The 23,444-nt window shown below is 43.1% G+C and overlaps 1 protein-coding gene across 1 annotated transcript in view; it reads left to right on the top strand.

The window, feature by feature from the left end:
• LOC144821279 (protein RIC-3-like) overlaps window positions 1–23,444 on the top strand; it is a 233,901-nt gene that overhangs the window by 166,419 nt on the left and 44,038 nt on the right. Inside the window, exon 5 of the mRNA XM_078678119.1 lies at window positions 4,223–4,332. Coding sequence (XP_078534245.1) covers window positions 4,223–4,332 — 110 coding nt within the window. The remainder of the gene's footprint in view (window positions 1–4,222; window positions 4,333–23,444) is intronic.

Raw genomic sequence — 23,444 nt, 5'->3', positions numbered from 1 at the left:
TCAAAAAAGCAGCCTGTGATGGCAGCCCTGCATGAGATTTGGTGAAGGGTCCCTTAGGGTGGCACAATTCGTGCTGCACCCATTGGGGGGGCCCTCTTTAGTTCCTTGGGCCCCAGTTAATAAGGGTATTATTTACTAGGGACTTCTAGAGGGTGCTAAACAAGTGTATGGTTTTAGGGAAAGAGCACTGGTACCGGGGACCTTCTTAGCAGGAGCTCAGTACACTGCAGTCAAAGTTGAATCAAATACCAGGCAAAAAATGTGGGGGGGATATGCAACAAAAACCCAGTTTCCTACAGCTACTAAAAGCATTAATTATGCATATTGTTGTTGCAATGTCTTTAGTGTTCTGATACATAAATGCTCATGTTATTTAATAGTTATTGTTTAGAACTGTTTTTTATTAAATGAAAATAAAAAGAATCCTCGAAAAAGAGGCCGCTCACCCTTAGTGGCTGCTCACCCCTAGTGACCACATTTGCTCAGTCATAGGTCTTAGGAATTGACTTCCACATCACAATGGGTCTACGGCACAAATGAGCCACTCACCCCCTTACTTCTTTGGGGAATATTAGACCTCTGTGACACATCTGCTGATGCTTCACCCACGAGTAAGGAACTACATGTTCTGTGCTAATGTACACAAAGAAATCTCCAGTCTAGACCATTTACTAATTTTCTACACCAAAAAGTGGGCTCAATACTGTGTCAATAGGCTCATAATACCGTGTGACTATGCATTCTTACAAACACACTTGTAATTTTAAAAAGACATACCTAATGGGCCCTGGAAATGAAACAGGTTGGCACTAAGACACCCACTGCTTAGTGATCATGTTAGTGCCACCAAAAATAACTATTTGAAAAGAAATCTATCTGGCGTGGTCTCCTGCTTACAAAACACTGTACAGAACAGTTTTAAATGGACCACAATCAAATAATAGAGGAATCTAAATTTAAAGACACTTTATGGACCTCACATAACAACTTAAAGCGAGTGGATCAACAAGGACTTTTAAGGATTTAAGAAATTATATATGAGGCCACACAAACTAACACTGCCCCTAAGAGATTACTATGCACAAAACAAATACACTAAGTAACTTGTTATTAAGCAAACAAGGTAATGGCCTATAAAATCAAAGCTAAGTTTAGCAGCGAGAGTTTGGGCACAATGATAAAAAATTAATATAGCAATTTGTGAACTTCTACTATACATTGTTGAAAAAGGTATAAATTACAGAGCACGATAAAATGACTGCTTTGGGCCACATCTTTCCATTGACAGGATAGGAAGATTGAAAATTGTTTACTGAAGGGCATATATCTTTCCTAAAAGTAGAGGAGGCCACTAAACATTCTGTATAGTCAGATTATAGTAGTGGAAAACTAAAGGCTATAAGAGTTTTACTGGAGCAACGAAGGCCCAGAATCTGATGGCTTCACTATGCCCCTTTATAAAATATTTGCCCATAACTTTGCTTCATCTGTGGCTGAGGTTTTCAAGTTCTTCCTCTAATCTGGTGCAGTCAAGCCTTCTATGAGTGAGTTAATACTCAGCAATCATCCCTTAAAAAGTCATTGATCAATGTGGCAGATAGAGGTTTACCATTCTGTTGGACTACCAATAGTTAGGCAAAGATTCTATGGAAGTGGCAGGACAATGCTTTAACTACTTCAAGTGGCTAAAGCCTTTGATAAGGACAACCGAGACTACTTAGAAAGGGCCGTATTTAGATCAGACAGTTGACCCTAATATTTCAACACTCATTTTCGAAATGTCTATACACTCCTCAACCAGGATGCAAATATACTCTAAAATTGTCTCCAGACTATCGCAATACGAAGGAGCAGTTGATAGGGTTTCAGTTACATCTGACTAACCCTGCAATTAGCTCTCTCAAAGAAGTTGTTGGTCCAACAGATTCACAATGATACTGCGGTCAAAAGAGTTGTAGTCTGGAATATCGAGTAGGGAATAATGTTCTACCTGGAAAGTACCCCACGTAGAGTGTTGCTGCAAGAAACCTGGTCCTTGGTTCCTTTTTCCCCCCAAAAGATTATTTTGTGCTCGTCAGCTAGCAAAATAAAAGGCAAAACAGCCCACAATGGAAAGCGAACAGACAGGCAGTCAGTACACTTAAATAAACTAACCGGAATGCCATTCCTATTTTTCTGCACCATAAGACACAAAAAAATAAGAAAGTTGAAAAAACTTAGTCAACGAATTAAAGCTAAAAAAAAAGTCACATCGCAGTAAAACAACAAGGCATTCTGTAACATAGTATTTAAAAAATGGGGATAGGAAAGTCAAATCAAGCGTCGCCAGTTCCACCATCTGAATGGGAGAAGTATATCCTAAATCTATATAAATCTAACAGTCAAATACAAGACTCCTTTAGCAAGTCCCCCGATCAAAAGGGTTAATCTGACCAGGGCATGTTAACCATTTCAGCTACACAGTTCCCTGCTTTTATTAAATCTGCCAGATCATCTGCAGCAATGGGCCCAAAAAATAACATTCCAATCAAAATTCTTCAATCAAACTCCGAAAACGGGAGCAAATTTTTAATTTCTATTTTTCAGCACTGCTTAGACACTGGGCATTGTGGTCCCCCTTCTAAAAAAAAAAAAAAAAAAGCCTCTAGATCAAACCCAACTAACTATAGACAAATCACCCTTTTAGACACCACTGGAAAGATCTTCGCAGCACACGTATTGGACCACCTAAAAGACTGGGCTTTTTCTAGCAGTGTCATTCCTATGACACAGGCTGGGTTCCATCCAAGACATTCAGTTACCAATAACATCGCTATCCTACTGACTGTTCTTGTTAAGTATGTAGTGCAAAAGTCAAAAATAGTCTACCTCGCTTTTATTGATTTTTTTACCGCTTTTGATAGCGTGGATAGGCCAAGGCTGTGGGAAAAGCTAGGTAGTTTAGGGATCCCCCACGACCTACTTACGATAATTATATCTTTGCATACAGCAACGTGGTGTAAAGTGAAAATGGGGGGAGACAGGAGCTTAACCAGTCCAATCCCCACAATGAATGGTTTAAAACAAGGGTGCCTTCTCGCCCTCTTGTTATTCTCCATTTATATAAGCAATCTACTGGGGTACTTCTCTCAAACTAATAATTTCCCCCAAAAACTTGCGCAAAGTGATATCGATAGCCTAATCAGGTTATGTGTTCCTTGTAAATTAGTATGGACGGATACAATTGAGATGGAGAGAATAATAGAAGGAGAAAAGAAAACAGTGAAGAGATTGGAGTATGAGGTGTGAAAGGTTTAAAGGGGCAAACGTACCCTCTCACAAGACTGGATTAGGAGTTACCGTAGAACTCAATAAAATTGAACCAATCCTCATCAAACCTGTTTGCATTATTTTCTGTTCTTTCCTAAGCTTTCTAATTAGGTAAATATTCACTCTGGTTTAATAATTTTGGGCAGCACGCATAATCCATGTCATGGAAAATACGGTCTTGTGTATTTTGAAGGGGCTTACTTGTGATTAAAAATGTAGTATTGCAGCACTGAAGGTGAGATAATAATATTTCATGGATGAAAGAAGTAAGGCTCTTGTCATACTATGTTATTAAGTGGTTGGTTTCTAGGGATGCCTGAATACGTTATAAGTTCTTTATTAAATGTCCGTTTGGCGCCCTGTTCCTTTCCACCTGCTCATTTTCTGTTTAAAAATGTGCAGCTCCTAGAACGAAGAGTCAGCCTACATTTACAGAGTTGTGTGTGTTACAGCTTTCCATCTGTGTGAAGAGAATAGTGGAGTGATAGCTTGAACAACATCTTCATCCGCTCGTGGCTCTTCTTGGCTAGTATCTTTTTTTAAATCTTGATTGAAAATATTTAGCTTTTGGTTTTCATTTTACCTCGTGATGTATTTTCTGTAAGTTCCTTTATTTATATGAAATAAAATATTTTAAACACACGAAAGAAGCCCACCAGACCTTTTCTGGTGTGGGGCAATAGAGGCTTGCCGTGTGAACTCCTATTTAACTAATAAACATGACAAACTCTAGTTAAAGTGTTGGACCTTCATAGTACTGATCACGCAGTAGTGCTACAATAGAAACACAAACCACGCTTCATTTTCATTGTTTTGCAATTGTTGCATTAATAATGTATCATATGTTTAACTGAGCTAGAGCAATTCTGATTTCGACTTCATTTGTTTAGAATTTGTGGTCATTTTGTTGTAGTGTTAATGCGTTGGCCACGGGTCAGAGACAGGAAATAATGACACAGCTACAGTCAATAAGAGCACTGATGAAAGAAAGTGGTATTGACAAATCCAGCCGCAACAATGAAGGTAAATCATTTAATCTATGATCCACTGCCGTAGCCATTGATATACCAGCACAGTTTGTTTTATTCTAAAGAAAATTATACTAGAACGGAGTTTCTGTTGTGTTCTTTTAAAAGCGATGCCAATGATTATCCTGCTTTACCATGAAGGTTTGACTAGTGAGCGTGTGCAGATACCACTGAAACACCATTTTTTTTAAATAAAAGAATTGTTTAAAGTACTTGCATTCTACTAATTATAATGTGGGTCCATTCTTAATTGTACTATTGGGCAGCCCAGACGGCAACATCACAACCCTATCTAAATAGCCCATCCCAGACAAAGTCAGAAATCTCAATATCAAGTTAGACTTCGAGCTTATCCTTAGCACACTTGTCTGAGGGCAATTCCTTGCTGAGTAGCCACTGAAAACTTTAACTTATCCTACAAATAAAACGTTCGGTGTAGGTCTCCAGAATTGACTCTTTGGACTACTGATCAGTGATGGAGGCAGGTCACCGGAAAGGATGACAGACGCTGCAGATAGTGCTGAATAAGGGTTGCATCAGGCTTAATGTCTTACGCACAAAGGGTTTGGAAGATCCCAATTATTTGCTGAAGCTGCCCCTTTCTAAGCTATGACCAGATCTATGTGAATACCAAATTACTCCAGTATTGGGGCTTTTGTAGATACACATGCCTGAATCATTCCCCGTCGTCGAGACTGGAGTCTCCGGTATATAAAAAAGCAATGCTTAGTTGGATAGCAAACTGAAAAGAGGCCTAGGCCCATTTCACTTTTGCAACCCATAACCTTCGTTCTATAAAAGTGACCAAACTGGCCTCTGGACCAATCAGAGCTCCTCACCTTCTAAAACACTCCTGAGAGAACCTTTTGCCCCTCAGATTTTGTACCGCACGTTGTGCAAGGGAGTCTCCTTTGAGCTCTGCTCAAACTCTGCTATTATCAACTTTTTTGAGGAACTTTGTTCTTTCATCTTCAGTTCCCTTCAGAAAGCAGTCTTCTATGCCTCCTGAGGAAAAACCTGCATCGTCGGCGGGGTTGTCGATGTAAAAACCATCATCATCGACTACGAAGATGGAGGTAAAGAAATTATCAAAGTCACCATCATTGCCTACTGCGGTGTTTTCTCTGTCGACGATGGCGTCGATGCCGGTAACATAGACAACTGCATCGACGACAGTAGCAGTGACAACGACTGTGACGACGGCGTCGTCGGGCGGTTACTATGTCGTGGATGACGGATAGCGCTCTACGCCTGGTGTTGACAACGGCATCGACAACAGTAGTACTATAAGGTATTCCCTCATTGACCATTATACTTTACCAAAGAAAATTGCTCAAATTCTTCATATATCAATTTTTACAAGTTCAACAGTGAAGACAAATATCATCTCATTGTGCTTTTTTTATTTTTTCAATGCACTTATCTCTCTTACTTATTTCATTATTCATTTTTATCAAAGGATATTTCTTTTTTACCACATTATTTCATCTGATTTATATTAAAAACACATACATGAAAAACAATTCATAATCATGAAAGTATTTCTGTCCAAATAAACTCAATACAAAGTTAGTTATAGAAAATATCAAAACCAGTATATACAACAAAATACCCCTGGAGTACATACAATCATACATCAATCATTCCATTCCATTCCAACCAATCTTACATCCACTACATTCACACAATATCTGTACACAGAAGAATTTTATAGGACAAAAGATAGAGCCTCTGCCACTATATGATCTCAGTGTGAAACACGAGACTCCGCACTAGGTCGGCGCGCTTTTCGGTGGGTTTGACGCTGTAAGAAACCACCTTCAGGACCTTTCCAGATATACTCTTTTACTTCCCAGGGGACCTATAAATATATAAAAATTGTCACCACCATTGTACCCAACAATTCAAAAAAGCAAAACTAAATAAAATTTTCTTGCAGGGCTCAACACAGACATCCATGTGTGACTGCAAAATATATATCCTAACCCCAAATCACATGTATTCCTAGAACAAAGTTTTAGAGGATTTAGATATAAACAGAAAAAGCCAAAGATCATCATAATAGCAATTTTGGCACTCTGTAGAAATTAGTCAAAAAAAGGGGGGCGGGGGGAAGAAGAGGAGTTATAGTTGAAATTATCCACGGTCAGCTGACCAAGATAGTTACAACACCTTCACCAAACACCATGAAAATAGTTAACATGAAGTATATAAGATAGACCCCTTATAACCCTCATTCCTGCTGCCTTTATGTTTACTTACATTTTGCCAAGAAGGAAATTTATTTCAACTAGTTCTCTTATCGTTGGATAGCATACAAATGCCGTATCGCATAACATCCACAATCCACGAAGATTTGACACAAGTGCCTAAAACCATGAATATAGAATTATCTATCGGTCTGTGGCCATCCTAAATAGAGTAACCAAGGTGTAGCTAGATGGAAGAATCCTAAGCCGAATTCAGTAATTTCTCAAACGGCGCACCAGAAATCTAAGGATCCATTGGTGCCTATATCTGCACCTCCTGACAGAGAGAGTAAACGTTTAGACAATGCGGGAAAGAGGTTTTCCTCCATGTCGACTCTCCTCGTTAAAGCAGCGAATGCCCTTGCCATTCTGGGCAGGTACGACAGACAGATGTGGTGTGATATGGCTCCATACATGGACCTCATTGTCGAAGACAATAGACGAGAAGCGAAAAAAAGTTCTTCAGGAGGGGAAGAGGACTTTGGCTGAAGTCATTGACTGAACGAAGGACATGGCGACCACAGCTTTTCGCTCCCTTGGAGGTGCGGCAGCCCTGCGACCCCAAGGTTGGTTAAGAGTGACTTCCTTTGGACCGTAGGTCCAAAATAAAATTCTAGATCTACCATTCAACGGAGAAGATTTGTTTGGAAGGCAACTAGATTAGGCCCTTCAGGGTATCAAGAAGGATACAGATACGGCGAAGGCCCTTAGTACATTGCAATACCGTACGGTGCCCTTTTGAGGCGCCCGAGGAAGAGGCAAACCATCCTATAGAGGGGGTTACCAACACGGAAGATACCCTCTTATTCATCATCATCACAACAATACCATCAACATTACGGGCAGAGGCAGTCAGGGAGCTAAGCTAAGTATGCTCCTAGAGGACAAGGAGGTCGTGAATGAAAAGACAATAATAGAAGGCAATGACAACCTTCCGGTATCCATCTTCATGTATTCCTTCCCCTCCGCAAGTTCCCCTGGGTGGAAGAGTTACTTCCCATCTACATCATTGGCAGAAAATAACAACAGACAAATGGGTCCTCAGTATCATACAATTTGGACATACTCTAGAATTTCTTCAATTCCCCCCTTAGACTCCGCCTACAGGTCAAGAGATCAAACATTTATCTCAAATGCGCCGGGAGATTCAGACAATGCTGCTAAAGGGAGCAATAGAACCGATGCCGATCTCCCAGAAAGGGAAGGGACTTTATTCCCGTTTCTTCCTGGTCCGGAAGAATGCTCCCCAATGGCGTCTAATACTAGACCTAAGATCTCTGAATACTTACCTCAAGAAGTAGTCTTTCCGGATGGTGACCCTCCAAGACATTCTGCTGCTCTTAAACCCAGGGGATCATATGACCACCCTAGACTTGCAAGATGCATATTTTCATATCCCCATTCATCCTTCCCACAGAAAGTATCTTCGGTTTACAGTGGCCGGAGAACATTACCAGTTCAAAGTGCTGCCATTTGGCCTCAAGTCTGCCCTGAGAATTTTTATGAAATGTCTGGCGCCAGTGGTAGCCTTTCTCAGAAAACGAAAACACCAAGTATGAAGGGTCTGCCTTTAACGTTAGTTTTTATGGTGTTTTTATCTTCTTTTAAAACTATGTGCTGCTAATTGTTAAATCCTTTGAGAATTACATTGCTGCTATCTTTTCACCCATTCGCACTTTGCACTGGGGACGGGACTCGCAGTTGGGCTCCTTTTATATATACTGTCACAATTTTATTATTGAAATGAAATGTTAATGTACAAACGCTTGCTGAATTCTTAACTTTTCTGGTGCACTCGGTCCGCCGCGGTTATTCCGATTGTGCGGCAGGGCCTCCCAGACACTCCTCCCCACCTCAGGTGTTCCGGTGGGAGGAGCATAGCGCGTTGATCTCCTTCCGGCCAGCAATAAATTCCACATGCTGAGCCGGGCGCGCGCAGCGGGCGCGCCGCTGGCGTGCCTAAGGCAAGCCCATCTGTGCCCGAACGCGGCCAGGGCCAGATATGCTGCCGGTCATGGACAAAACTATCGTTACTCTGGTGAGGCATTAAGGGCTTTTAATATGCCAGCCAGTGACTGCCATCATCACTTCCACCCAGACAAAATAACAGGCTCAGCATCCTGCATAAATTGTCATTTTGAATTTAGTTTAGATGCCAATACTATCTCTATTCCTGGCAATATCCACAAAATTAATCCAAATTTGAATCTTACCTTTCTGTTGTGGATTGGTGAATGTTAGGTCACTAGGAAAACTTGCCATGCACATTCATGATTTAGCTCTGAATCTTAATCTAGATGGCCTTTTTGTCACAGAAACATGGCTAAAAGAATGGTCTATCCCTGACATTGTTTAGTCTCTCCCCCCAGGTTATACCATGTCCAGAAGAGACAGACCTTTAAGGAGGGGGGGAGGGCTAGCAATTATCTACAAGGACTCCATAAAATGCTTAACATTTGATATCCTGGAGATTAAGGGAGCTGGAAGTTTGGGCTTTTGCTTCCAACTATCCAGCTCAGTGGTTTTTGCAGGAGCCCTGGTCTACCGGCCCCCATGGGCAAGCTCTGACTTTGTAGATACTTTTGCTGATAGTCTTAGTGCCTTGATTGTCAGATATTCTAATTTCACTATACTAGGGGATTTTAACCTCTACTTAGAAACCGATAACTCTCCAACCTCTAAAAAAAAAAATTGGAAACAATAGAAACATTAGGATTAAAGCAGTTGATATCTGACCCTACACATAAGGCTGGAATCTGTACAAACTTTACTAAACTTACAGTGGATGCCCATACCACACTTGCATGGTCTGACCATAAGTACATCCCTTTTAGGATTGCAGATAGTACTTCCCATGCAGCCAAACAAAATCCCGAGCAACTTTGTAAAACTACTAATAGAAAATGGATAAATATGTTATCAAATTCTAATCTTCATATGTTGGCAGAATCAAGTAAACCCACACTAACAGGAGATCCGGTTATTGATACAGGCATCTTCAATGACTGGCTGACTGTGTTAGCCAACAAAATGGCCCCGGTGGTCAGTTGTAGTAGAGCCTCTCAGGGGAAAACCTCCGCCCATGGTTCACCCCTCAGCTTAAAGAGCTACAAGGCAAATGCAGGAATCTTGAGCGTAAATGGAGGGTGCAATATAACAATAATGATCTCACTATCTTCAGAACAGCACTGAAAGAATATCACAGGATGATCAAATACGAAAAGAAAGCTCATTATACTAATCTTATTAAGCAGGCATCGTTTTGATCAAAAAATGATTTTTAAAATTGTCCAATCTTTCACCCATCCTAAGATTTTTAACCAGGAAATTCCCCCATCACAACAACTATGTGATCAGATAGCGGAATATTTCGATAACAAGATCAGTGACCTTAAAAAGGATTTCACAACAGATACCCCATCTACTGAATAGTCAAATCATAATCCAGGAAATAGACCATTGTTGAATCATTTTAATGAGATCACCCTTGAACAATCCAGACAGACCATCTTAACATGTAAATCTGGCTCTCCAAGCGATCCCTGCCCCCCCCCAAAGATTCTACATGCGCTGATCGATACTGTTAATCCTATGATTAATCAAATGATCAACTTCACTTAGACAGGCAGTAGTACCAGACAGTTGGAAAGTTGCTTCGGTTAAACCTCTTCAAAAGAAACATCTTGCGGACCCTACCACTCTGACTAATCTTAGACCTATTTCTTTATTGCCTTGTTTAAGTAAGATAACGGAGAAACTTGTAAATGACTTTCTGTCACTAAACAATGTGCTACACACCAGGCAATCAGGTTTCAGGGCTGGGTTTTCAACAGAATCAGCGCTACTACACACTGCGGAGTCGCCAAAATTCGCATTGGATCAGGGAAAGATGGCAGTGCTGATACTGTCTCCCATGCTGCCTTGCGTAAACAGTTGGGAAGAGTAGGGTTTTCACAGAGGGCACTGCCCTGGTTAACATCATTTTTGGATAACGGAAGACAATCTGTTACACTTGGCAACTATACTTCAACAGAGTAGCAGCTGCACTCGGGTGTGCCTCAGGGCTCTATTTTGAGGCCTACACTGTTTAACATTTATATGGTGCCCCTGCTTGAGCTAATATCATCTTTTGACATCAAGACTGTATCTTACGCTGACGATACACAGCTCATTCTTACCCTGGACAAAGAATCCACAGTAGCCGAAGAAAATTTCCAACAGTGTTTTTCGGCTGTATTCGAATGGATGAAGACCAATCACCTAAAATGTAACAGCCAAAAGACGAAGATTCTGCTGTTTGGAAAATGTAACATTTTCTCACCCAAAATGTGGTGGCCAACAGACACAGCCCCACGCCTTAATACGGTGGACACTGCAAAAAAATTAGGAGTACGTTTTGATACCTCCCTTTCTTTCCACCAGCAGGCCCTGTCGGTTGCAAGAACTTGTTTTTATTGGATAAGAACTTTGAAAAAATTTCTTGATCTCCTGCCTGCCATTGCTCGCAAGTCCATGGCAGTGGCTATGATTCTATTGTGACTGGATTACTGCAACAGTCTCTATGCAGGCATTAATAAGAGTACTCTAAAAAAGCTGCAGACTGTTCAAAATGCAGCTGCCCGAATGGTATTGAATTTACCAAAGGGGTCCTCTGCCTCTGAGGCTCTTCATATCCTCCACTGGTTACCTATACACAAGAAAATTCTCTTTAAAATCATTGTGATCATCTTTAGAGCTGTAAAACAAAATGGCCCCAAGTACCTTAGATCCAGATTGAAAGTCTATGTACCAGCTCGCACCTTGAGATCCTCTAAGGAAAATCGGCTAGTACGCCCCCTCCATTTCCGTTTGAAGTCCAGAGGAGGAAAATCCATGGCTGTACTAGGGACAAAGCCTGGAACTGTTTACCAACGTACTTGAGACTAACACAGTCTGAATCTATCTTTAAGAAAAAATTGAAAGCCTGGATTTTCACAGTTCCAGATAGTCTGGCCCTTTCTCTCATCTAATTTCACAGCGACCTTGGAGAACACTCTCCTCTGACACCCACCCCTAGTGCCAAGATGTCCATTGGAGTGAAAGCCTGCGCTTTAAAAATGTTATCATTCATTCATTCATTCATTCATACCTGGGCGATTGGTTGATAAAAGCACCATAGGAAACTTCAGCTCAGGCTTCAACTATGGCATGCATACAGTTGTTTGCCTAACTGGGACTGACTTTGAATATGGAAAAATCATCCCTTCAGCCTTCAAGAAAGATCACATTCCTAGGGGCGATTCTGGACACCTTAATGAACAAAGCATTTCCCTCCACAGAGAGGCAACTAGGGCTTGTAACTCTGGCCAAAGAGTTTGCGGGAAAAAGTGTCTTTCAGTACGCAAATACGAATCACTCCCGGGGACAATGTCCTCTTGCATACCTCTCATTCCTTTTTGCCGACTAAAAATGCGTCCATTGCAGGAGGAGCTGGATCTACAATGGCACCAGGCAAAGGGATCCTTCGGGGACAAGGTGAAAGTCACACAGGATATAGTGCAGGCAATAACATGGTGGACCCAAAGCAGAAACATCTTGATGGGTCTTTACTTCCTTATCAAACCAGCTCCATTGGTAATTACCACGGATGCATCTCTGGAAGGATGGGGGGGGGCAGTCCTTTAGGATCTGCAGGTCAGCAGTCGATGGAAATTACAGGAACAACAGCTTCACATCAACTTGCTGGCGCTCAGAGCAGTAGGCTTGGCGCTAGGCTTTTCTACCAAAAATTCAGGGAATGTCTGTTTTAGTGAGAACAGACAACACAACCGCCATGCACTATCTCAACAAGCAGGGAGGTACAAGATTGCTCTCCCTGTTGCGGGAAGCACAAAAGATATGGAAGTGGGCTGTGGAACACGGAATATCTCTAAAGGTGGAGCACCTTCCAGGAGTTCAGAACATCAAAGCGGACACTCTTGGCAGAATGAAATCGACCTGCCACGAGTGGAAAATCAACCAGGACATATTACAAAGAGTCTTCGGCGAATGGGGAGTTCCAACAGTGGATCAGTTTGCAAGAGCCCAGAACAAGAAATGCCGGTTCTTTGCAAGCTGGCATCACCAAAGGGGGTCTTGGAGGAATGTGTTTTCGATGGCATGGTCAGGCGTCTTTGCCTAAGCCTTTCCTCCGATTCCCCTCCTGCCACGAGTGCTCATGAAGATAAAGAAGGAACCGTGCAAGGTAATACCGTGGTGGCCCAGGCAACACTGGTTCACACAGTTGCTCCTACTGTCGGAGAATCATCCAATTCGTCTGCAGCCGATCCCATCACTCTTGACAATGTCCCGGGGACAGGTGCTTCATCTAGACCCGAAATCGCTGAGGTTAGCGGCCTGGCTCCTGAATACTGCGAATTTCACCAATTAGAAATTTCTGCAGAATGCAGGGATATACTATTAAAAGCCAGGGCTGAGAGTACAAACAGAATGTATAGGATTAAGCGGAAAATATTCTGTTTATTGTGCCAGGAAAACAATCTCCATCCTCTGAATTCAGCGGCGCATCAAATTATCCCATATATTCTGATGCTAGCGAAATCTGGTTTGGGCCATGCTTCCATTAAGGTGCATTTAGCTGCAATTTCTCGATATAGGAGGACTTCTTCAGGTCCATCTCTATTGTCGGAAAGAATGATAAAACAATTCATGAAGGGATTATTTAGGATTTTCCCTCCTATAAGACCTCCAACACCGCTCTTGTAGTTGAACATTGTTCTATCCCAGTTGATGAAACAAACCTTCAAAACAATTCACAGGGCGGATCTTAAATTATTATCCTTGAAAGTGACTCTTCTCATAGCTCTCACTTCAGCTAGGAGAGTTGGGGAAATAAAAGCTCTCACAATTCAGGAACCTTTTCTACAATTCAGAGAGGACAGGATTGTCCTCAGGACTAATCCCAAATTCATTCCAAAAGTACCAACAGATTTTCATCTAAATGAACCGTTGATCCTTAAGAGGTTTTTCCCTCAACCGTCGACGCCAGCGGAAAAAACTCTCCATTCTTTAGATGTTCAACGTCTGAAGTTGCTCACTCTACCACTGGATTCAAGATAGCCTGGCTGATGAGGATTATGAATCCGAAACCGGTCCCAGGATGCTTGTTTTCAGTCCAGGGAAGACATGGCTTGGCAGTTCCGGCTGGACTGTTCCAATGAGGCACAGGGTTAGACTGATTTGCATATGGCCATGTCTGAACTGGGGTGGTGGAGTGAGCTAAAGAATGGTGATGGATTAAACCCAGATCAGTTGACTGGGGGTGAGTGTTTGATTTGCTCAAACGCTCAGTCCATCATCTCCTTTGGTATCGCGCTATTCTGATTCAGGCATGTGAATCTATGAAAGCTCCAATACTGGAGTAAGAAAACAAGTTACCTGTAACTGTAGTTCTCCAGTATTGGAAGCTTTCATAGATTCACATGCGACCCACCCTCTTTCCCAGAGAGGCTCACCTTGGATTTAGCACAGAAGGTGTCTATGGCACAAGTGCGCGAAAATCTGACGGGCAAAAGGTTCTCTCAGGAGTGTTCTAGAGGGTGAGGAGCTCTGATTGGTCCAGAGACAAGTTTGGTCTCCTTTACATAACGAAGTTATGGATTGCAAAAGGGAAATGGGCCTAGGCCTCTTTTCAGTTTGCTATACAACTAAGTATTGCTTTTTTATATACCGGGGACTCCTGTCTAGACGACGGGAAATGATTCAGGCATGTGAATCTATGAAAGCTTCCAATACTGGAGAACTACAGTTACAGGTAAGTAACTTGTTTTCTTGCCAGACCCTTAATCAACAACCATTTGGAGAGTAAATCATGAAGGTATGGTCTTCTTGGGACAAGGGAGAGGGTCCAGTTAGTTTTGGGAGACCAGCCAAACTATCATCTTCAGAAAGGTGCATATAACTAAATATTTTAGAGACCAGTTCAGGTAAACAGTGACTGAGTGTTGAGTGTTTGTTCAAAGTCTGTTGAGGCAGACTTAGACCACAGGTGACGCACAAGAGCACACGATCTCTTGCCTACTCCACATCATAATTTTCTCCCCTCTACCTCTCTAAATCCCAACTTCCCTACCCCTGCAACTGAAAGAAAATGTGAAAGATCCCAACCCTTGTTTACCAACCCATTCCGCTGACCTCCCTTGTTCCCATGAATAAGCTACCATGTGGTACATGCCTTTAAATTTGGAGGTAATTAAACATTTTTCAATTATGTTTTTTTTATTGTGCTGTTTTCTGTTAGCATTGTTTCTGTCCATCTGGTTTGGTTTGTTCTCTTTTATCTTTTGAGATCTTTGGACATCTTTTGGCTTGTTTTTTGCTGTTGTAAAAGGGACTATGAGTTCTTGTAAAGCTATCTAATAAGTGGCCTAAGTAAGCAGTAGTTTTTCAGTCTTTTCAGTTAAGTCATAACTTTTTCAGCCTGTACTTTACATGGCCACATTGTTACATGACTTTGTTTTCCTTCCCGGCCAGGCCTGCCCTCCCCGGATAAGGAACAGGCAGCCATCTTGAGATGGTACTTTGTCCCTATAGGGCAAAGAGTGTGGAACAAACTGTAGGTCTTTGAATTCTACCAGACAAACACAATTAACTTCAGGCAGCCATCTTTAACTCCTCTCCAACCGAAAGTGTTTTGATCTTGCCCTACTGCAGTGCTTTTGCACAGTGCAATCTGCGATTATTTATAGCACAGACTGAAAGTTAATTACATTTCTGCAGTTGCTTTGATTGTACTCTGAAGTATATGAGCTATTTTGCATGTTCATCATTGTACTGCATAAGTGAGTTTTTGGGCATTCGGCCTTTAAGTTACCTTGACTACTCTTACCCCTTTCTTGAGACATGTCGCTAGTCCTCCCTGGTTGTGCTGTAACTTAAATGCATTCCTCTCTCTTGGTTCCTTATTGCCACCCACACCAATGTGTTGTGTTTTCACTGGTACTGGTTGGTCCCTAGAGATCCACATATGTGTAAAGTCAGTTGGTTCTCTGCGTACAGTGGGCTCTTCAGAACATATAATATGGCTGACTATAATACTCATTTTATGGAGAACTACTTTGGGTTGCTGCCATTCGTTAGCCTGGTGAAGGCAGGAAGGTTAGGATTCTGTGGACCATATTGCCCGACCGGGTAGTGTAATGCCAATTTATATGGGTTGCTCTATAGCTCCTCCTCAGTTCATGCCTCCGAGCAAATTTCACTGCTAACTGTATACTGCTCATATTTATGTATTTCTAGATTGCCACTCCTGGGTGGAATCCTCTGAGCATATGCAGTAACTTGGCCTCCCTGTAGCTCCCGCGGGACTATGTCATATAGCTGGCTGGTTGAAGAATGCCTGTTCCAATGGGTTGGTCATTGCTGCTTTGGGAGGGGAATGCTCTTCTGCATGCAGCTTATATAGAATGATTGGTTGTAAAATGCCCATTCATACTCTGAATGGGGTATGAGAGGGAGGAACTCAAAGCCGATATAGCATTACAGGTTGTAGCAGAGGCCACCCTCAAAGGGTGCATAACGGGTCGGCGCCATAACGGCCGCCAGGGACTCAGGAAAACCGGTTTGGGGTGCTGCAGTGTGCCCCACAAAGGGGGAGGCTACCACTCCCCGGAAAGAGCGAGTGCCAAAAGTGGAGCAAAAATACCTAGCCAATAGGTGGCCGGGTGATGTTTTGAACCCCTCCAATGGGGGTACGCCGCCACGTGCCAGGAGGGGACAATGTGGGGCTGTAAGTGCACCACCATCCCAGCACAGGTTACTTTGGGAAGCTGGGGGCGGAGCGCTGAACAACTTTTTGTGAGAGGCACTCGCAGTCGGATCGTTGTGGAAATACGTGCAGGCCAGATAGACGCGGGCGTGAAGGAAGAGCGGGCAGCAGCGTGAGTGGAGCACGCTGCTCATGTTCACCGAACATCCAAGAGGTAGGAGCCCAGTGGTGGTGAGAACGGACCGTTTACCCCAAGCTTAGGCATTCATGGGAGCCTGCCGCCTGCCTGCTGAAAGCTGATCACGAACGTGGTTGCCACCATTGCAGTAGAGGGTGCCTGCAAAGTAATCCCCAGGAAGAAGAGCTCGGCTTACCAGAGGCAGCAGCAGGGATGGGCTGAGCTGGTGGACTGGCTAGGTCAGGCCCGTACCACACAGGTAAGCGGGCGGAGATACATAAAAGCCGGTGATGGTCACAGAGCGGGCAGAGGCCCAAGTCAATGGCGCTAGTTTTCAGAGTTACGTGGGGTTGGACTTTTGAAGCCCCACGTAACAAAAATAGACTGGGGTTGGGGCATGGTATTGAATGTAGTTCCGCTTCGTACTAAGCTTAGTCTCGTCAGGCGCTGGTAATAGGGTGACCAACCGTCCGTAAATTTCACGGACAGTCCGTAATTTCGGCCGTCTGTCCGTTGTCCGTGAAGGATTCTTTAACGGACGCCATTTGTCCGTCATTTTAACAGGGCGCCGGTTGCCTCACCCTCACCCTAAAGCCGGCACAGCTTGCCCCCACCTCCCTTCTTGACTCCGATGCTGTATCAAAGCTCAGATACTCAGCAGCATTGTAGAGGCGCAGTGGGGTGGCACCCCTCACACCTCCAGCCCTTGATGACCTGTCAAGAGGTGCTTCGAAGGTGACTGAGAGGGAGGGGCTGCAGGTTTAGGAGCAGCGACATCTATTCACATGCAAACAGCCCTGAATGTGTCATGTCTCTGCTATTTAGAGGGGGGCTCACACATTCCATTTCTACCCAGGGCCCCAAACATCCTAGACTCGGCCAGATTACACCCCTGATTACACCAAGGCAGCATGTGCTTCTCTTCACCGAGCTTAATTACTGTCACTAGATTGTAAGCAAACCTCGGTTCTTCAAACACGCAGTCTATAGTGTAATAAAATTAAGAAATGGCACAATCGCAACCACACTGATTAACAAAGTATGGAGGACAATCAGTTCAATCAGTTCTCTTAGAGTATCTCCTGTAAGTACTGTACATCACAGTGGGGGATGGCGTTTTGGACAGAGAGCCTGTCATCTCGTTGTCTTGTGCAGAAGGGGGCAAGGAGCCCAAGATGATACTAGATTACTGCGTGCCCACCCCTGTGCCCACCCTGGTGGATCCTGTTCCCCCTCCTGTGATGGCTCCTGTTCCCCCCGCCTGTGCTGGCTCCTGTCCCCCCTGTGGTGGATCCTGTCTCCGCCCTGGGTGGCTTCTGTCCCAGTCCTGGAATGGCTCCTGCAGCGAGGGTGACATTCTTGATGGGCCTCTTCTCAAAAGGGCTCAGCTCAAAATTAATATGGAAAGGTGGGCGAGTAAGTAAGTGAAGGGATGAGTGAATGGCTGGATGAATTAGTGAAAGGGTGAATGGATGAATGAAAGATTGAATAAATGGATAATGAGAGAGGATGGATGGATTGATGAGTGAGGGGAAGGATGGAGAGAAAATGTAAATAGCTGGATGTATGGGTGGAAGGGTAGCTGGATGATGGATGAGGAGAAGGATGATGGATGGAGGGGATGGATGGATGAGGGAGAGGATAAATGGATGGGATGGATGGATGGGTGAGGGGAAGGATGGATGATGGATGAAAGGAAGGATGGATGAGGGGAAGGATGGATGGATGGGTGAGGGAAAGGATGGATGAAAGGAAGGATGGATGAGGGGAAGGATGGATGATGGATGAAAGGAAGGAAGGATGGATGAGGGGAAGGATGGATGGATGAGGGGAAGGATGGATGGATGAGGGAAGGATGGATGGATGAGGGGAAGGAAGGATGGACGGATGAGGGGAAGGATGGACGGATGAGGGGAAGGATGGACGGATGAGGGGAAGGATGGACGGATGAGGGGAAGGATGGACTGATGAGGGGAAGGATGGACGGATGAGGGGATGGATGGAGGGGAAGGATGGATGGATGGATGGAGGGGAAGGATGGATGAGGGGAAGGATACATGTATGGGATGGATGGAAGGATACATGTATGGGATGGATGGATGGATGGATGGATGGATGGGTGAGGGGAAGGATGGATGTTGGATGAAAGGATGGTTGGATGAGGGGATGGATGGATGAGGGGAAGGAAGGATGGATGGATGAGGGAAAGGATGGATGGATGAGGGGATGGATGGATGGATGAGGGGATGGATGGATGGATGGATGGATGAGGGGATGGATGGATAGGTGAGGGGATGGATGGAGGGGAAGGATGGATGGGTGGGTGAAAGGATGATGATGAGGGGGAAGGATGGATGATGGATGAAAGGAAGGATGGATGAGGGGAAGGATGGATGAGGGGATGGATGGATGAGGGGAAGGATGGATGGATGAGGGGAAGGAAGGATGGATGGATGAGGGAAAGGATGGATGGATGATGGGATGGCTGGATGGGTGAGGGGATGGCTGGATGGGTGAGGGGATGGATGGAGGGGGAGGATGGATGGATGGATGGGTGGGTGAAAGGATGGATGGATGATGAGGGGAAGGATGGATGATGAGGGGAAGGATGGATGATGAGGGGATGGATGGATGGATGGATGATGAGGGGGTGGGTGAAAGGATGGATGATGAGGGGAAGGGTGGATGGATGGATGATGGGTTGGGTGAAAGGATGGATGAGTGGGTGGGTGGATGGTGGGTGGGTGAAAGGATGGATCAGTGGATTGGATGGTGGGTGGGTGAAAGGATGGATGGGTGGGTGGATGGTTGGGTGGATGATGGGTGGGTGGGTGGATGAGTGAAATGATGGATGGATTGATGGATTGATAAGTGCAAGGGTGAATGAATGGACGTATGAGTGAAAGGGTGGATGTAAGGATGGATGAGTGAGTGAAAGGGAGGGTAGATGGACAAAAGGATGAATAGATATGTGAAGGAGTGAAATGATAGATGGATGAGTGATGGGGTCAATGGATGGATTCATGAGTGGATGAGTGGATGGATGGGTGGGGGGATGGATGGATGGAAGGAAGGATGGCTAAGTGAAAGGGTCGATGGAGAGAGAAAGGGAGGATGGATGGATGACTAAAAGAGTGGATGGGTGGAAGGATTAGTAAGTGAAAGGATGGCTGGATTGGTGAAAGGGTAAATGGCTGAATGGATGCGTGAATGGATGGATGGGATGAAGAGTGGATGGATAAGTGTACAGATGGATAGGGTGAAAGGGTGGATGGATGGATGGATGGATAAAGGAGAGTGAAAGGATGGATGAGGGGATGGATGAAGGGATGGATGAGTGAAATGATAGATGGAAGGATACATGATGGATAGGTTTGCAAATGGTTGAATGTTTGGAAATGGCTGCACTTACTTATATACTATTGCGCGACCTCTGATGTGTCTGTAAAACGTACCTATTGTCCTGAAGTTTTGTCCTGAATTTTGACCTCCTGTCCTGAATTTGTGTCCTGAATTTTGACCCCTTGTCCTGAATTTTTACACTCACCGTCCTGAATTTGCACCAATGCCAGTTGGTCACCCTAGCTGGTAATCTAGTCTAATTTCACGCATGCAATACTGGTCATAAGATTCGTCTTAATTCACTGTCGAGGCGTACTGTGTTGTGAAACCTCCAACAAGTCCAGTAGTGCTATAGTGCCGGGCGGGCTTTTCTAGGTGCTACATCTAACTACAGCACACTCCGTTACTTTGAGGGCTCTAAAGGAACCGTGCCCGAATTGTGCTGAACATACGGTGTCCAGTACCTCAGAAAATCCAGCTGACCGTCAGTTACCCATTATTGCTTTGCTCGTGTTTTGTCCGCAACTAATAACAGTACTTCCGGGTGCAAGATACCGCATGCCATAATTTGTAAGTGTAAGGAGACCGTGGATGAGAGCGTTGTCAGCGCATTACTCCGAGCGGCCAACTGGGGTCTGGAGCGGAGGACCCAGGTTCGAGTCTCAACACCGACTCAACAAATAGATAAGTGGTGGTGAAGTGAATGGTGTGTAAACACTTTCACAGCAATGCACCAGTAGGCGGCTGCCAAAGAGTTTGGAGTGCACTGGACGTTGCTGGTGGGTAGCATAGCATATATCAATCATAACCCTGGTTTAAAAAAAAATAATAATAATTGTGTAGCCCTCTCAAACCTGCTCCTGTCACACGATTCTGGCAGAGATGGGGAGAGATGCAGTAACTGCGTGACTTTTCAGAGGCTGTGGGCACCGAGTAGAGGTGGCCGAGCCAAGGGTCTGGCAAGCATTGTGGTGCTGAGGCGAGAGCTGAGCCAAAACATAATTGCTATTGGAATCGAAAATAAACGTGATATTCAAATTGCATTGGGTGGTTACAGCTGCGGGTAACGGGGACTAGATGTTACAATGACCTCTCGCAGATTTACGAACGGCCTCTATATAAAAAAAACTTGAAGAAAAGTTTTAAAACATGGTGCTGGTCCTGCATGGCTTGAGATCTGTTCCAATGCTAGGATACCTACCAATTTAGGTGCCTTAATGTGACTTGTCGCAGTCCCAAGACATGTTTATTTACTTACAATAAAAAAAAAATGCAGTCGGAAATCTAAATCGCCCACGGATGGGAGCCGCCAGCCGGCTTTCAGCCCCTTCGAAGACGCCTTCATCATGAAAGTCTCGTGCTTTGAGGCCTCTTTTTGCCCTGAGAAGCAGCCACCCCATTGCAGCATGATCCAGCGGGCTATAGAAAATATATCATAAACTACGCTACCCAACTTCATAACCTATAAACAAAATTCTATACTAAACATGGACCCATTTATGAACCTGATATATTTTGGGCCTACTGAATCAGGTGGTCAGAATAAATCTATATACACATTATCTACACAATATATACATTTTTATACATTTGCAGAAAGAATATTGTCATTAGAATAAAACTCAACCATTTAAACGACCACCATAGGCGACGTGATCTAGCTAATGGTAACCTATACTTCTAAATAACCAAGACCAGCTTGTTTGTTAAAAGTAAGATTTTATTTTCTAAATTATGGTATATATGTTGTAAGTCTTATAAATGAAATTTATTTGCAATAAAGCAAGCATGATGGTAAGAAATAAGAAAAGTACAATTTAAGCAATTGAATCAGTTTAAAGAAATTATATAAAGTTTAGCATTTCTAAAATCTATTTCCCTAACTGAGCTAAATAGACAGAAATTAAAGTAAAGTTCTTTGAGGATTCTTACGTGCTCCACGCAAAGTCCAGCAGCACATCACCCTCATCGGAAAGTCAGAAAGCAGCAGCCAGCCCAACCCTAAGGGCATGACTTTTTATACCTTTCTACGCTAACTAAACTAGCAAAGGAAAGTTTTCAGAAATACTCGACGTCCCATTGGCTGAGAGTGACAAGTGACATGTCACCCGATTCTTAAAAAGTTCCACAAAATCATGTCTTACAAAGACCATTGTCTCTTCCACGTGAAGCCAGAGGCTTCCTGCGATTGCAACTTTGTTTTAAGTCATCCTCGCAGCTTCCATAGTCTTACGGTGCAACTTCCGCGGATGCCAAGTTAAGGACTGACAAAAAGTTCACTTTCGACCTTGGCCATGTCCGACAGAATGATGTCAGCTCATCAGTTTTTGCTTTGTGAATGCAGCTTCAATAAACGTTTTAATTCAGAATGGGCGTCTCGTGACTTTCTGCAGAATTATAGTTCAACTCTCATTTTGCGGCTCAAATAGCTAGGCCTCAAAAGCAGGCAACTTATGATTTCTAGTATAAAACAAACACAAGAAAAGTATTAATGTAAGAAATAAAGTATATTCTGTATCCACCCCATGGTTTACTAAATAATTAACCCACCCGATTAATCAAAATGTTACCTAGCCATTGCAAACAAATAAAGCAGCGTTTATATTTACCAGTCTCCGTTTTTCTATGAGACCCATATGCACCTAGAATAGTAGAAATGACATCACACAGACAAGAAAAAGCAAAACAAGCACATGCTTATTTTAAATATGCAGCAGTTAGTAATGACAAAAACGAAAACAATAAATTATTTTATTATTTTGCACGAACAAAAAGATGCAACATTTATGCACGTTTATGAGCACACATGTTAGTCCCCCCACGTGTAAAGTTTAATCTAGGTTGTATTAGTACGACATATCACAAATCATTAATAATTTTATTCATGTTATGGAAATGTGACTTTGCGAGTTTAAACAAAATTTTGTTTTCTATCTCGCTCCATCAACTCCCTCATCTGGTGATTAACAAATCACCACACCAGCACTCAAAATTTTGGTAAATTTAATTTATAAGAAATCGATTCAAATTCATTGTATTAGTAAACCTAAAAGTCTGTTTCAGCATAATCTTTACAATTAACATGACGCTCTCTATGTAACTCCTGCAACTCAATCTCCCTTTCCTCTTCTTTTCTGAGTTTATAAATTCTCTTCTTTTCTCTTAAATGCTTCTTTCTTTTATGCAACAGACAACCTACTTTAGTCAAAATAAAAATAAATATAATTATAATCAAAGGTGCCAGAATCTTGCCAAGAATTGAACTTCCGATATTATGAAACCAGTTTTTAATTGCTTGAAACCTATTTGAAAGTTTCCCAGTAAAATCTTCTTCTTCTAAAGGAATTATTTCAGAATGCATTTGTGTAATATTCTTAATATACATTTCAATATTTTTACTTTCATCCGGTATATATGTACAGCAATGTTGGACATGTAAAATGCCACAGACTCCTCCCTCCTTTGCTAGGAGTATGTCTAAAGCAAGACGATCTTGAATTACCATGGATCTAATTGCAATAACTTCAACATTCACTAATTGAAACCCATCAGCAGTGTCAGTTGATAATCTATCAACTATAGTGGACAATTTT

The sequence above is a fragment of the Lissotriton helveticus genome, chromosome 1_1 (genome assembly GCF_964261635.1).
Source record: "Lissotriton helveticus chromosome 1_1, aLisHel1.1, whole genome shotgun sequence".
Lineage (NCBI taxonomy): Eukaryota > Metazoa > Chordata > Amphibia > Caudata > Salamandridae > Lissotriton > Lissotriton helveticus.
Note: the sequence above shows the minus strand (reverse complement) of the source record. Positions and strands in the feature narration are given on the sequence as shown.